This window comes from Ictidomys tridecemlineatus, chromosome 7, assembly GCF_052094955.1.
Source record: "Ictidomys tridecemlineatus isolate mIctTri1 chromosome 7, mIctTri1.hap1, whole genome shotgun sequence".
NCBI lineage: Eukaryota > Metazoa > Chordata > Mammalia > Rodentia > Sciuridae > Ictidomys > Ictidomys tridecemlineatus.
Window position 1 is genome coordinate 180,308,964 of NC_135483.1, and position 15,702 is coordinate 180,324,665.

General features: G+C 39.8%; 1 protein-coding gene across 2 annotated transcripts in view; it reads left to right on the top strand.

Moving 5' to 3' along the window:
* Positions 1–15,702, top strand: part of Arpc2 (actin related protein 2/3 complex subunit 2) — a 28,378-nt gene that overhangs the window by 11,814 nt on the left and 862 nt on the right. For both annotated transcript variants that reach the window (XM_005330457.4, XM_040267799.2), the window contains exons 5-10: positions 2,859–2,904; positions 5,859–6,045; positions 7,165–7,258; positions 11,306–11,432; positions 12,773–12,873; positions 13,212–13,312. In XM_005330457.4, coding sequence (XP_005330514.1) covers positions 2,859–2,904; positions 5,859–6,045; positions 7,165–7,258; positions 11,306–11,432; positions 12,773–12,873; positions 13,212–13,312 — 656 coding nt within the window. The remainder of the gene's footprint in view (positions 1–2,858; positions 2,905–5,858; positions 6,046–7,164; positions 7,259–11,305; positions 11,433–12,772; positions 12,874–13,211; positions 13,313–15,702) is intronic.

Below are 15,702 nucleotides of genomic sequence, written 5' to 3' on the forward strand. Positions count from 1 at the left end.
TCTCTTTGTAAAGGAGTATAGTCCAAAACTTAATAAATATTTTGATATAAAAACTAAAATTGGTCTTAACTAAAGGGAATTCCAGTAGTCACAGATAGTCACTTCCCTTAGTCATTCACATGCAGTTGATTTGCCCAGTTCCAAGAAAGAAGGAACATTTATAGAATTTGGATTCAGGGTACTTTAAGAGGAAGACCTAGTCTTGTAAAGTTGGTAACTAACTCTTCTCACCAGATAAAGAACACAAGTAAACAAGACAACTGCTTGAAGGAAGTGTTGAACATTTGAACAGATAACTAAAAAGTTGTATAATCATTTTTCCATAGACAACTCTTTCTAAAAAGCTATGTGCCCTAATAATCCTGGAAGAGAATGCAGCATTGAAGTAGTTGTTTTGTTTTGCACATGCTAGCAAGCAATCTTCCACCAAGCTTCTTCCCAACCTCCTGAACTAGATGTCTTAAATTTTCTTTCCATTCCTTGCTTTGCTTACAATGGAACTACAGAACATATTGCTATTCTTGTCTCTACCAGAAGGGTCAAAGAACCAGCCCCACCCACTCAAGTGGGTGGAGTAAGTAATGTTAAGTGTTGGAACTGAGTGCATAGTAAATGGCTCCCTGCCTTGGTTGAACAGTGACCAGCCTGTGATAACCACAGGAAGCTTGTTACTTTGTCATGGGCCCATTTTAAAAGGCTTTTTAATCCGCCTTCGCTGCTATGTGGGAACATTAACAGTGATGAGTGATAGGTTGCCTCCATCCATCTCCTGGTGTCAGATTGAGAGAGATGGCACAAATTTAAATGTGAATCATAGTTAAAAATGCAAGTGAAGTAATAGGGAATGGCTGGTAAAGCCAAGGAGAGGGTGCAGAGGAGTTGAAAAGGGTATAAACCTGACTCTTTAGTAATGACTGAGTAAGCTTAGAGTTAAACTAAATTGAAGGAACTGTGGTTTCTCACACATCTGATTTCCCCTTCCTCCAAGTACCTCTAAGTAACAGTAGTATGCAGTGCAGAATTGTAACTCAGAGATAGCACAAACTCTTGTGGATATGGATATTACTTTTCCCCAAAGCCTTTAGGAGAAGTGGCACAAATACTGTATGCCACCAATAAACTCTGTGCCTTTGAATCTATCCCTTCAGTTCCTGTCTGTAAAAGATCCCTCATAGTGTCCATATGATCACTAACTAGGAACTACACATGGCATTACTTAACCTGTTACCTGTGTGATCATGGACCCATGCTATAACCCAAATTTTCATATTAGAAATTTCTTCTAGCTATTGGAAAATAGCTAGAAAGTTTATTATTAAATAAATGTGTAAAATACTAGGAAATAATTGTGCAGTGGACTATTTGCAGGCCATTTCTAAAGAATATTTAAGCACAGGCACAGACTTGTGGATATAGCTCAGTGGTAGAATGTTTGCTTAGCATGTGAGGTTCTGGATTCAATCCCCAGCATCCCTTCCCCCCCCCAAAAAAAAATGGGCTATTAGAGAAGAACCTCACTGTTTAATAATTTTTCAAATGGAACATAAAATATATGGTTTATTCCTAGGTTTTGTTTGTTTTTAATACTAGATAGTCCATTGGACATAGATGAAAAGAAAAACACTATTCCTTCAGATGGTTATTGCTCTGCTGAGCACACAACTGTGAATCAAAGACAAGGGCCTGCTTACATGACTCAGTGCTACCTGTGTTTACAGTGCTTTTCTGTGGCTACTAAAATTCTACTAAAAACAAAAGCTTGTGTTCTTCATTTTTAATTTTGTAATTCAGCATAGATTAAATACTCTTTAGTATCCCCAAAATACTAAAGGCTTATTTGTGGTGAGAGAGGTAAGAAATTGACTGGCTGTCTATTGACAAAATTCTGCAACCTGTTATACTACTGAGTTTTAGTATATTGGCCTCATTTTTATATTGCCCTTACCTTCTAAGGAATACTCATGACATCTTTCCTCCCATAAGTTTTTAATGGGCTTTGGTCATTATTCCAAGTCTATATTTTGACTTAAAAGTACAAAGACTGCTAAACGCTGAAAAGCTTATTAGATTGTTACTGACTTGAACAGCTACTTTTTTTTTAATACTTATTTTTTAGTTATAGGTAGCCACAATGTTTTTGTTTTACTTTATGTGGTGCTGAGGTTCGAACCCAATGCCTCACGCATGCTAGGTGAGCGCTTTACCTCTGAGCCACAACCCCAGCCCAATAGCTACTTCTTTTGTATCTCCGAATAGCGGCTTGTCCACTGCTTGATGTACCCCATATAACTTTTAAGTCAGAACTGTGCCTTCCAAAATAAAAAGCATGTCTCCTTAACCATATAATTTGAGAAGCAGATTCCACCAAGAGAAGTAGTCTTACTGACAAAAAATATGAAAGTGTAAAGGGGGCTTTGGTTTTGTCATTTTAGCTAAGTAAATTTAAGATTAGCAGGCTAACAGAAATTAGTTTCCAACAATCCTGTTTTTTATTTGTTCACCCGGGTTGTGGCTTGGCGTACATTCAGTTGGTAACTACCAATCTGTTCTCTATGATAGCAATTATCATCCTTCTGCTGTCTCAAAACCAAAAGATGATTGAGTGCAATGCAGAATATGAAGGAGAACAGTGTATCTGAGTCTAATCAAATCTTTGAAAGATAGCTCCTAAACTAATCCAGTTTCAAGAGGCACCTCTTTGGTGACTTAGATAAATTTGCTTCCCCTTCTAGCTTTCCACTTGCCAAATAAAAGTTAAAAAGAATGCTAGCTGAGAAAAACTTGTCAAGTACTTTGAGCCTCAGAAATATAAAAATTATCATGGACTTTGGTTTGACTTTTTTTTTTTCCCCTCCTAGTTATTAAAGAGGGTGTACGGGAGTTTCTTGGTAAATCCGGAATCAGGTATGTAGTCATGTGAGCAACTATGAAATAACATGAAGAGACGTGTCCTGTTTGTATTATGATTTTCCTAACCAAAAGATTTTATTTAAATACTATTCATTTGTCTGCAGAGGCCCAGTCCTGGTTCCACTTCCTCCATAAAAGTAACCTTTAAAGCAGCCTATTTACGGGTACATAGTGGAGTGTGCAGAATTCATGTTTATTATTAGCATTTTCTTGATGGGGCTAAAAATGGTTCTTCCTTAATCTTTCAGCCAGGGGGCCACCTTTATTGAGTATGGTGATTAAAATGTCTTTTGAGAAGTCTAATGAGCAAATATTGATTCCACTCACAGCCCCTGGCAATTCCTTTCCCTGTACACTGCATATTTGGAGAAGAAATAGAAATATTTGTCAACACTATTTTCAAGTAACAAAAATGTCAGCCCCCTCTTCAGTCCATTTTTCTGAGAGATGATAGATGTGTTTCTTTAAAGAAATTGAAATGCACCATGCCATTCATGAGTAACACAGCTGTGTTCTTTTGTTTTAAAGGAGATTTAAAGTATAAAGACAGAATAGCATTTTTAACCCCTGTGACCCAATGGCATGCCTCAGCTTAGAGGATTTAGCAGGGTCCCAGAGTGAAATCCACATAGTAGGATCATTTGAACATAGTATTTATTCCTCAAATATTGTTACTTTATACCTTGACTGATAAACTGTTCTGAGAAGGAAGGTCTCTGTTTGTGTGTCTCCTATTACCAAGAGTTACTTTGGCTAGTTTTTGTTCCCCAGACCCCCTTAAAATTTGATAAATTCACAACATGACTGCCTCCTGCCCCCATTAGAATTTATGTCTCCTATATTTTTGCTTTTGGGGCGGGGGGGGGAACTAATAAAGGTGCCTTTGAAATGTGCCATGTTACTAGGAATATTTGTGGGTGAAGTTTTTGTTTTGAGAGGCTGCCAGGGATCAAACCCAGGGCCTCACATGTTAGGCAAGTCTCTACAAGTGCTCTACCACTGAGCAACATCCTGGCCTATGGATGGAAGCTTTTGGAGTCCATAAAGAACACTGAAATTTGTTAATCCTCAAATTAATGTAACAAATGTATCACAGAAATACAAACCAAGATAAATAACACGGTAGGCTTGAGGAATCCAGAGTTTAACAGAGAGGAATAAAGAAACAAACAGATCTAGAACATATGTTGGAACTCTTGGGCATGCTTGTCACAGCCAAGATCCCAACATAGGGAGTTGGTATTTCTCTCCCTTGGTCTTCTCTTCCATCTCTTGCTATAGCACAAATATTGCTAGATTGCAGACCCTGAGTTCCTACAAGTATAAAGTATAAACATGTGAAAGTAGCATCTTTTCTCCACTTTGTTTATTGGATTTACTAAGGCAAGTTTAGAAAACTCAACTGGCTATAATAGATTGTTACTTTTCCTCATTCTCAGTATGTCATATTCATGTCAGAAGTCTTAAAATTTAAGGTTAGACTTTAGTTATAGTTTTATTTGATTTGATTTCATAGACCCAGCAAATCTCTATTTGCTTGGTTTTCAGGTGCACAAAATGTAACAATGATTACTGTTATTTAATACCAGAATGCCAAAATATGCTAAGAATTACCTAGAATAGATTTACATGGCCTATGCTCACAAAGAGAGTAGATCAGCAAAAAAAACATAGATCTTAGGAATGCTCTTGGGAAAAAATAAAATAGTGTATATAAGTTTGAGATTTTCAGAATTTTAAGATCAATACAGTTCTAGTTAAATTATTTCAGTCAGTTGCCTAGAATGTGAAATGATCCTCAGTGATGTACTGATACTCTTACAAAAACATATATAGGCTTTTGGGCACTTATTAGTCACTTGATTATATAATCAAGTGGTCCCAGCCCTGTTTTCTGGAATCTGTAATCCACATGCCATAAGAGGCAGAATGTTCTATTGATCAGCAAACTGATTTCAGTTCTTTTCTGTCCCATTTATTGATGACCTGCTATGTTCCAGGTATTTAAATACTATATATTCTTTTAATATTTATAGTAGTCTCCTCCATTTACTTACACCTTTTTTTAATAGATGTGGGAATTGCCCAGGTTAGGCAATTTTCCGAGGTCACAAGGCGGCAAGACCAAGTTTGGACCCGTTCTATTCAGCTCAAAATAGAGCCTGTACTAGTCTGTCATGCTGCTGCATTTGGCAAATCACTGCTCCTTTGAACCTCTCTTTCCCTCTGTAAAATTAGAATAACCTTATCTGGCCTGCTGTCAAAGAATTATTGCAAAAATCAAATGCAGCAAAGTGTTTTTAAAAGAACTTTGAAATTTTTACAATATATACAAATAAAAGCTATGGGGAATGTATATATGAGCAGACACTTGGATTTTCTTCCTTGTCTCCTTTCAAAAGGGGTTTACAATAGCATGTTAAAAGGATGTATTTTATTGGAAAGACACCCAACTCTGACAATGTTGGCACATCAAACCAGCAGAAAAAGATTATGTATTTCATTATAAGTCGACATCATGTATGGTTTCTTTTACAGCACTCTCAGGAACACTAAATTTCTAATCAAATTTTCTAGATTTTGACTTCTATTCCGTGTTTATAATATCTTTGATATTGACCCAAATTTTTGCTTAGTAGGGTTTTTTTTAATTTGTTTTAATTAGTTATACATGCCTAGTGTTTTTTAATTAGCTATAAATACTTACAGGGATTTTACAAGAATTAAGATTTTTATGGAATTGGCCAACATTCTCCCCTTGGTGAAAACTATAAACACTGAGAGAAAGTGAAATGTCATCAGAACCTGAAATGTTATTTTGTTATTATTGCTGTAGATTTGTTTTTGTTTTTAATTCCTCTAGTCTGTGTTTGCTTGAGAGATTTGGTTTCTTTACAGGAGGTTTTTGTTTTTTAATGTGGCTGCTGGGTGATATTTTCCCCCTCCAGGATACAATGTCTCTTTGCTATATGACCTTGAAAATCTGCCTGCATCCAAGGATTCCATTGTACATCAGGCTGGCATGTTGAAGCGAAATTGTTTTGCCTCTGTGTTTGAGAAATACTTCCAATTCCAAGAAGAGGGCAAGGAAGGAGAGAACAGGGCAGTTATCCATTATAGAGATGACGAAACCATGTGAGTATAGAATTTGGTCTTAAAACCTGTTTGTGGCTGTTACACCAGAATGGTACTTAGTGAAAGAAATATAGTATGGTCAGACTTTAAACTCTATCGTATTTATCCCCCTGAAATGCTTTTCTCATGCTACTTTTTTCTTTTTCTTCTTTTTTAAAATTTGTTCTTTTTAGTTATACATGACAATAGAGTATATTTTAACATACATACATCGTATGACTTTCATTCTTGTCATGTATATGACATAGAGTTACACTGGTGGTATATTCATACATGAACATAGGAGTTTTGGCATTGGCTTATTTCACTTAGCATGATAGTCTCTAGTTCCCTCTATTTGCCTACAATGCCATAATTCCATTCTTTATGGCTGAGTAATATTCCATTGTGTGTATGTACAACATTTTCTTTATCCATTCATCTGTTGAAGGGCCACCTATGTTGATTTTGTAACTTGGCTATTGTGAGTTGAGCTGCTATAAACATTGATGTGTCTTATACAATTTCTTAAACCATGATGTAGATGGTAGGGGGGAAAATAGTCTACTTTTCCTAATTTTCATATATTCAGAGTGAACAAAAGATGAAAAGAAAATGCCAGGCTTTCCTTTAAGGCATTAATATTGTGAGTCCTGTTTAAGAAAATAGCCCTGAGCTAGGTGTGGTAGCTATTAGACCTGTAATCCCTAGGACTCCAGAGACTGAGGCTGGAGGGTTAATAATAGTTCAAGGCCAACTCAAGAGAGACTAGCAGATCATTAGGCAGCATCGGCTGACCATAAGTTAAGTGGCATTCTGAGAATCACTAACTCTAGATTCCATGTCATGCCTGACAATACAAGTTAATAAAATCTACTTTTGATGATTTACACTTCCCGCCTCTTAGGATGCATTTATTACACTGACTTTGTTGGCCACAAATACTAGTCTCTTGGCATGCCTTTGCTTTATGGATTCAGGAATTCCGAAACTTAAAAACTGTAGTCGTCTTTACTTGTAGATGAAGTTATTTTCTTTCCTTTTTTTTTTTTTTTGTTTGTTTGTTTGTTTAAGATGACCTTATTGCCAGAACCCCCTTCTGATTCTGTACTTAACTCTCCTTGATTTTGTTCCTTTCAGGTATGTTGAATCTAAAAAGGACAGAGTCACAGTAGTCTTCAGCACAGTGTTTAAGGATGACGACGATGTGGTCATTGGAAAGGTGTTCATGCAGGTATGAAGTGGACATCTTGGGGAAAAACAACGGCATGGTGACTTACATCTTTGCACCAAAACACTGCAAGCATAGAAGTAAGAACCAGCAGCTCTGTTGATGTTGGAACTTGTTGAAGATTTAATAAATACCCTCAACCAAACTCACTGAATGTTACATTTTAGTGGTTTCAGCCTTGTAGGACAGGGCAAGAGGGTGAATTGGGTATTAAACATACTAACCATGACTAAATGTTAAGTTTCCTTCCTATCAGAGTCTTAGATCTAAATCTTTGGTCACATTTCCTCAGATTCTTAACAAGGTCTATTCTTGGCATGTATTGTTGTACAGTCTTTTAAGCATGGTCTGTGGTAGCCAGATACAGTGGTGCATGCCTGTATCCCAGCGGCTCAGGAGGCTGAGGCAGGAGGACCATGAGTTCAAAGTCAGCCTCAGCAAAAGCAAGGTGCTAAGCCACTCAGTGAGACCCTGCCTCTAAATAAAATAGAAAATAGGGCTGGGGATGTGGTTCAGTGGTCAAGTGCCCCTGAGTTCAATCCCCAGAACCCAAAAAAAAAAAAAAATGGTGTATGGTAAATTCTTAAGTAGTAGACCACTGCATTCATAGATGAAGTTGTTGACCTGGTAAAGAGGCTCAGCTTGAGTTGGAATCACTGTAGAATGCCTCCCTAAGAAACTGTGCTTCTGCCAAAAAGGGTAATGGTGTGTGTTAGGACACTTTGTGATTGGAGTTTTGGTATAGTTTGATTCATTTCATCCATTGTAGCTTAGGCATCTTGTCTGCTAGTCAGTTACTGACTATAGGAAGAGAGCTAATTGTTGATGTTGGTTTCTAATTGTTGAGGCTGGTTTCTTCTGAGGTAGCTCAGCATTCAAAATAGAGTATAGTAGTTAAAAATTTTTAAGACCTCAGTACATTATCATTTTATTCCTTGTCAGAGTGATAAGATTTTAAAATTTTGAAACAAAATCTTTTTTGCCAAGTAGAGTTGAAAGACAGCTGTGCTTAATATACTGAGATTATGTGTTGGTAGCCCTCAGTGACTAGGAGAATCTTCAGAACATGTCCTCAGTTTGACCCATCTCTAGTAACTTTTTGTGTTTTGGCTAATTAATGAAACTGGTTTGAGAGTCTCTGCAAAAGAATTTGAAATACTAACACTTTGGCATTGATAGTACTAATACACACAAACACACACACACACACAAATTTTGAAGGTCCTTAAAGTAAGCCTTGAGACAGTTATTTCATGTATTTTTATGCAGAATTGACAGGGAAATGTAATGCAGTAACTTAGAATTGGGCTAAATCCAAACTAAGGCACTAATTTTAAAAGCTATGAAGTATATATTTAGACTTGGCTGGGGTTTCCCCCACACCAATCTTGTTCCATTTTATTCCAGGAAATATCTTAACTTATTTTTATACTTTAAACAGGCCTTATCCTGGAGAGTTTATTGGAGATGTGTTCCTTCGGAGTTTTTGTTTGTTTAGTTGGTTTTTGTTTTTAATGAATTTAAACTCTTTCCTCAAACTCAAATGGTAGGGTTAGGGATGCTTACCTAAAAGGAGAAACCGGCTCTGTTGCATTTTTTTAATTGCCATCTTTCCAGTTAGTGACTGTCCATTCTAGTATTGAGTTCAGAAGCCATCTGTCCTGCCACCCTTTCCAGATTAAGAAGCTGGGGTAATTTTTTGGAAATGTCCATAACAGTGGACTTTAGCTTAGTTTGTCCCAAAGTAAATTGTCTGAATTTTTTTTCCTAGGTCTAGAATTTGAAGTTTCTAGGAAAGAAGAGTAGATGCTCAGTACAGAATATTGTGACTTGGAAATATAGTTTGAAGTTCCTGATGGTCACTAATCTTGCTGTGGGCCATTGTGGACTTTCCCCTCCTGGCATGCACCAACAGCCCAGTTGGCACACAAGTCCTGCTTTTGTCACTTACCATGAAGTCTCTGAGGGCTGCTTACTGCCTTTGGGAGAAAGATAGGAATTGTGTTCCCCCACTCACAGGGTTGCCTTGCTACCAAAGTGTGTTGTCTTTGTGGGTGTACCAGCCAAGCCCTGTAGGGAGCCTAGTAGGTGTCAACCTTTCAGACTCATTCCATGAAAAGCAATAGGACCAGCAGTATGCTCCTAGAGAACTAGAATTCTTTTCATATTATAAAATCTTAAAGTCAAGCTACTGAGAAAAGTGAAGTAGAAACCACTAGTTTCTTTATGTTCTGGGACAAGACAGTCTACCTTTTAGGCAGTTCTGAAAGTGTTTTTTGAGGGCACTTTCTATATTTCCTAAAATGAGAACACCATGTCAAAGTCAGTAATTTTGGTAGATACTGCCAAATTCTTCTCTTTGAAGGGTTATACTGTTTTTCCCCGAACCAGCAGTGGATGAGTGCCTATTTCTGCAGTGTGCAGTCAAATTTTTGGATTTCTGCTGCTGATACATTAACAGTGATTACTACTACATCATCTTAAAATCTTTTATGTTTCCAGGCATGATGGTGCATGCCCGTAAACTCAGCAGCTCAGGAGGCTGTGGCAGGAGGATCATAGGTTCAAAGTTAGCCTCAGCAACTTAGCAAAGCTGTAAGCAACTTAGTGAGACCCTGTCTTAAAAATAAATAAAAAGGGCTGGGTGTTTGGCTCAGTGGTTAAACGTCCTTGGGTTCTATCACTGGTACCAAAAAAAAAAAAAAGAATTTTTTATGTTAAAGACAACGTATTTTTCTTTTCCTCTGAAGTGACTCTTTATGTCCTTTGCTCATTTTTCTGTCCATTTACATAGAAATGTATGGACTGTAAAAGTCTGAGGTCTGTAAATTAGAAAATAAAAGAAATAGCCTGGTTTTTACATCCTCAATCATTTTTTGATAATTTGGTGAGGAAAAATACAAGAGTGATGAGGGGGCTGGGGATGTGGCTCAAGCAGTAGCGCGCTCGCCTGGCATGCATGCAGCCCGGATTAGATCCTCAGCACCACATACAAACGAAGATGTTATGTCCACCGATAACTAAAAAATAAATATTAAAAAAAAATTCTCTCAAAAAAAAAACGAGTGATGAGTTCTTGTATAGGATGTTGATATTTTATTCAGGGCCACTAAGGAGCAAGAATTAAAAATCATGTTATTGCTCATGGTACAAGGTCTTGCTATCTTTCTGAGCACCAAGACAACTCACAGCTCCATTATCATCTGCTCCCAAGAATGGCTTAAATTTGCTCTAGAGTTTTGACTGATGAATTCTAAATGGTGACAGGTTCTAGGAAACCTCAACAAATAGAACTTGGGTAAAGGTCTGGCACTCAGACCTATTCCTGAAACTGGAAAAAATGGAGGTGGGGGTCATGGGAGTCCTGGGAAATTTGTTGACTCATGAAGGCTTTCTATGCATAGATAGGAGGGAGGTAAGACCAACTAAAGCCTGTGTTCACCATGGAGTTTTAAAGACTTCCTTAAAAATCCAACCTTTTTTTATATTTACTCATAAGACAGTAAGGAGCAACAGTACTTATCTTAAATGTAACCAGTGCTTTGCAATTTGTTTAGTGTTAGATATAATTTTATCACCTGTGTTAGTCTAAAATGAGAGAAAGGAGCTAGGATTGGTGCATACATGTGATTGAAGCTTTTCAGGAAGCTAAGGCAAAAGAATGTCAAGTTTGAGGCCAGCCTGGGCAACTTGGCAAGAAGCAAGACCCTGTCACAAAAATTTAAAGGGGGAAGGAGAAGCACCACAGTGATAAAGCACCCCTGGGTTTAAAATCCAGTACTGCAAAATAAAAATAAAAAAGAAGAGGAAAAGGATTAGCAATCTTTTGCATCACATTGGAAGATCTGGCTTGTTAAGTGCTTTGTAATCTAGCCCTTTTGAACCTAAAGTGCACTAGAGCAGTCAGCACTGTATGGTTCAGGTCAGGCATAGTTTATTTTTAGCCATCTGCTGGTCCAGGGGGCTACAAAAGTCACACTGCATAGGACATGTACCATAGCATAAATTGCTGCTCATCCTACACCAGCTTATTTTGCTTTGTCTCCACAGGAGTTCAAAGAAGGACGTCGAGCCAGCCACACAGCCCCCCAGGTCCTCTTTAGCCACAGGGAACCTCCTCTGGAACTGAAAGATACAGATGCCGCTGTGGGCGACAACATTGGCTACATTACCTTTGGTGAGCTGGGTGTAGGTGCCTTTCATGTGGCCTTCCTGAGTTCACAGCAGAGTGCATAAATCAGAAGAGCCTTGGTTAATGTTTTAAGATAGACAGAAGCAGGCATATCAACTTGTTCCTGTTGCCACCACTGTGCCCGTGGGAGGGTGTCACGGTGCACTGATTACAGAGTAGGCCAGGTGCTATTTTTGTACAGTAATCATTTCCTTTTTCTTTTTTCTCCTTTTCTTAAATATTAAGGCAAAAGGGGTAGCTTCTGATGTCAAGAGTTAGGGACAAAACCACATCAGCTTTGCTAAGCAGTTAGAGTTCATTGTCATTTGATATTTCTTGGTTTTTTTGCTGCTTAAGCCTGAGCTCAGCTATCATTCATTTATTTTCCTTTCCACTGAAGAAACTAACTCCAGTCTTTTCTCCTTCCAACACTTCATCCTGTGAGCTGGTTCATTCACACACGTACCTAATGCCACTGAAATGTTTTGTAAAGTTTTATTTAATTGACCTTTGAGCTGAAGGTGTACCTGCTTATTGATGAATTTCTTGATTTATCATATTATGTTAAATTTAAAATATATATACTTTCCCCCCATATTATTGTCCTTGAACTTGAGGTGCACCTTGAAAGGTGTTCAGTTTAATTGGCAACATCTCTTTATGGTATATAAGATCTTGGTAAATTTACAGTCATGTACATAGTAGATTCTTTGAAACAGTTACCTCCTAGCCTAATGTCCATTTCCTTTTAGGCCAAGACATTCCTTTTCATTTCAGCAAAACTTTGGGGGTCTTGCTGATACTAAGATCAATGAGTAAAGGAAGTGCAAAAGATAAGAGAATTCCAAAAAGCCCAAGGGAAAGGAGGAACACAGATCTGCAGATTGGAGCCTAGCCTGTCAAGAAAGTTCAGATCCTTATATCAAGCCGATCCCACTGATTGGTTTTCTCCAGCAAAAATATAAGATCTTCTCTGGGATCACATTTCACTAAAGTCTTACTTTGTACTTCAGCACAAAGAACTCAGGATAGGCAGGAATTGGTAACCATGTGGCAGTCAGGGAATAGATATCAGAATGTACCATCACAAATTCCAGACCTGGAATGAGTGCTCAGGCCCATGCCCCATGTTCTCCCATGAACTCCCCTGTTTGCACTCATTGGCAGCGCCCCCGGCTATACTCTTCACCCACTTTGTCACAAGGTCAAAACCCTGCTTGTGATTACTGAAGCAAAGAGACTGAACTCAGGCAGATAGCATGAAGTTGTCTACAGGCTGCTGATCTCTCCAGTCCTTTGGCATTCGTGCTGCGCCCTGATGCCTTGTCTGTTCCCCTCACCCTCAGTGCTGTTCCCTCGCCACACCAACGCTAGTGCTCGAGACAACACCATCAACCTGATCCACACATTCCGGGACTACTTGCACTACCATATCAAGTGCTCTAAGGTGAGGAGGCACCAGCTTCTGGGTCCAGGTTATTGATATGTTTCTTAAATAGATACTTCCAGGGACTTCAAGAAATCATCCCTTGTGCTAGGCGTTGAGGAGTGACTCAGTGGTAGAGGGCTTACCTAGCATGCACAGGGGCCTGGATTTGATCCCGGCACTGAAAAGGCAGAGAGATGAGTTTGTGTTTATAGAATTGTTCCCCTTTCTGTTTGCTATGTGGCCTGGATCAGTTTCCCCAGTATATGCTCCCAAATTTTCCCAATGGCTATTCCTAAGGAAAGAGTTGTCTTTCTAGAGCATACCTCTGCTTCAGTACCTGCTGTGTTTGCTCCCAGGCCTATATTCACACTCGTATGCGGGCAAAAACATCTGACTTCCTCAAGGTGCTGAACCGTGCACGCCCAGATGCCGAGAAAAAAGAAATGAAAACAATCACGTAAGTAGGACAGGACTGAACTAACCCAGAAGAAAATAGATACTGATGGCCTGGCCCTGCTGGTGTCTGGGCAGTGCTGCATGTGAGACCAGCAGAACTGGGCTGGGCCTGTAGCTACAGGAGTGAAGGTGGGGTTCACAGAGTTTCACTTCTGAATGGACCAGGAGGGGTTTCCTTGTTTCCACATCTTTATGAGCTGAAAGAATGGCAGCTTGGAAAAACAAAGGGACCTTTTTACTAAATCACTATTCTCAGTGTATGAGAGTAAGTTGCTTATGTACATTTAGTTGTGTAAAGAGGCCTGAAATCACCCCAAGTGTTCGTTCTCCTGGTCTGCTCAGCAGGAAGGTGGCGTGGAAAGGAAGGCCACCTTGGTCAGGGTGGAAGTGATGAACAGAGCTGTGAACAGTGTAGCTCTGTGTGGGAGAGCCCGACCTGGCAAAGGACTTAGAAAACTCAGTCTTTGGACAAGGTGTCAGGTCTTAGTTCTGCTCCTGTAAAATTTGAGTTGTCTTGTTCTCAAGACTGTTTATTCTCCACGTGCGCACTCGCTCGTGCACTCTCCCTTTTTTTTTTTTTTTTGTACCAGGAATTAAACCCAGGGATGCTCAACCATTGAGCCACATCTCCAGCCCTTTTTTGTATTTTTATTTAGAAACAGGGTCTCACTAAGTTGCTTAGGGCCTCAGCCTCCCACACCACTGGGATTACAGGCCTGGGCCACCATACCCAGTTTATCTGCTGTTTGTGCCCTTGAATTAGAGATGTTGAGGTAAACTAGGCTCTCCTCCCCATCAAGGCCAGTGCACTCGCCAGCACTGTTGCTATTAGGAGAAATCTTTGGTGGGTGTGGCATGTAGAGGCACCAAGCTCCTTCCATTGATGTGGAGGCCTTTTCTACCAAGTTAGTTTCTGTTGCCATTTGAAAGGATTCAAGAGCTATCTGGCTGAATACTGAGCCTCAGGTGAGGGTTTTCAGTCACAGAATGTTAGGTGTTTTCACAAAGCAATTGAATTCACCTACAACTTTAGACAAAGGCCATTCTGTATTCTGTGCTGCCACTCAGACCCAAAGGAATGGAAGTCAGCCTGTAGCTGGATCCTCTACTTAGAGTAGCATGTCCAAATACTATGCCATTTCTAGTCTGCTCTGCAGCTGCATAGCATATCCCACAATGACAATACTAGGAAGAAGGTAGCAGGTGAGAATGTGCCTGGGGACACACATGCTCCTGCTGCCTCTCCTTTCAGAACCTTGTCTCCATCCTGGCATCAGCAGTTTCCTTTGTTTGCTTGCTCTTCAGAGCGCTTTACTCACCCGGCACTACTTTGTTGACCTCCAGTGTGAGGCAGCCAATTGCATGCCACTTTCAGGACCAGGAGAGAGGCAGTTCACTAGAGGCCAGGAGGAGAATTGACATCTACCTGCAGCCAAAGGGTGGCACATACCTGCTCTGGAGGCTGAGAAGGAGGTTCATTTGAGCCTAGGAGTTCAAGGCCAGCCTGGGCAACATCTTGAGTCTCAAGAAAAGGGCTCAGGGTGGGACAGGGGACCAAGAAAAATAAAAGATTCCAGGTGTAGTGGTGCACACCTGTAATCCTAGCAACTCTGAGACAGAAGGATCACAAGTTCTTAAGACCAGCCTCAGCAACTTAGGGAGACCCTGTCTAAAAGTCAGGATATTGAAATAGTTCCAGAGCTGCCTGCGTCACAATTGCCCTAGTAGTTGTTTGACTACTAAGGCCAGCCCTGCTGGTCTCACATGTAGCAGTGCCTAGCAGTAGCTTCCTGTCCTGATGGGAAACCTAGAAAAGGATGAGACTGTGAACATATTTTCCATAAACTTCCATCCGACAACTTAGAGTGGCTCCACTTATTCTACTCTGTGATCTCTTTGACAGAGTTAGGCCCCAAAAAGGAGAAGAGGGAGGGATATAACTGCATTTTCCATGAAAACCAGATTATGTTATTAATGAGGGATAAGAGTTAAGTTGCTCAGCCATGGGCAGGAGAAGCCAGGCGCCCCATAAGCATAGTGGGAGTAGTTTACAGAAGCATGAACAGGTGAAATAAGGTGTTGGTCCTGCTCTGAGAAGTAGGGCCCTGGATCTCAGGTCGACTGAGAATCAGTACCTGTCAGTGCTCTGCTTTTTATCTAGGGGGACAGGTGATCAAATATGATTTCATTTGGGAATGGGTGAGACATTTGGACAGGAAAAATTGAGAAGAGAACCCTTCTGGGTAAATATGGGTGGAGCTCAGGAACAGAGAACCAGGCCGGAGTCACTGCATGACAATAGACAGAGCTGTCTTTAACCTTGGAAGGTTTAAAGATTGCCTTGACCTGTCTGCCATCTGGTGAGAGATTAAAGAACTGCTCTCTAGGAGT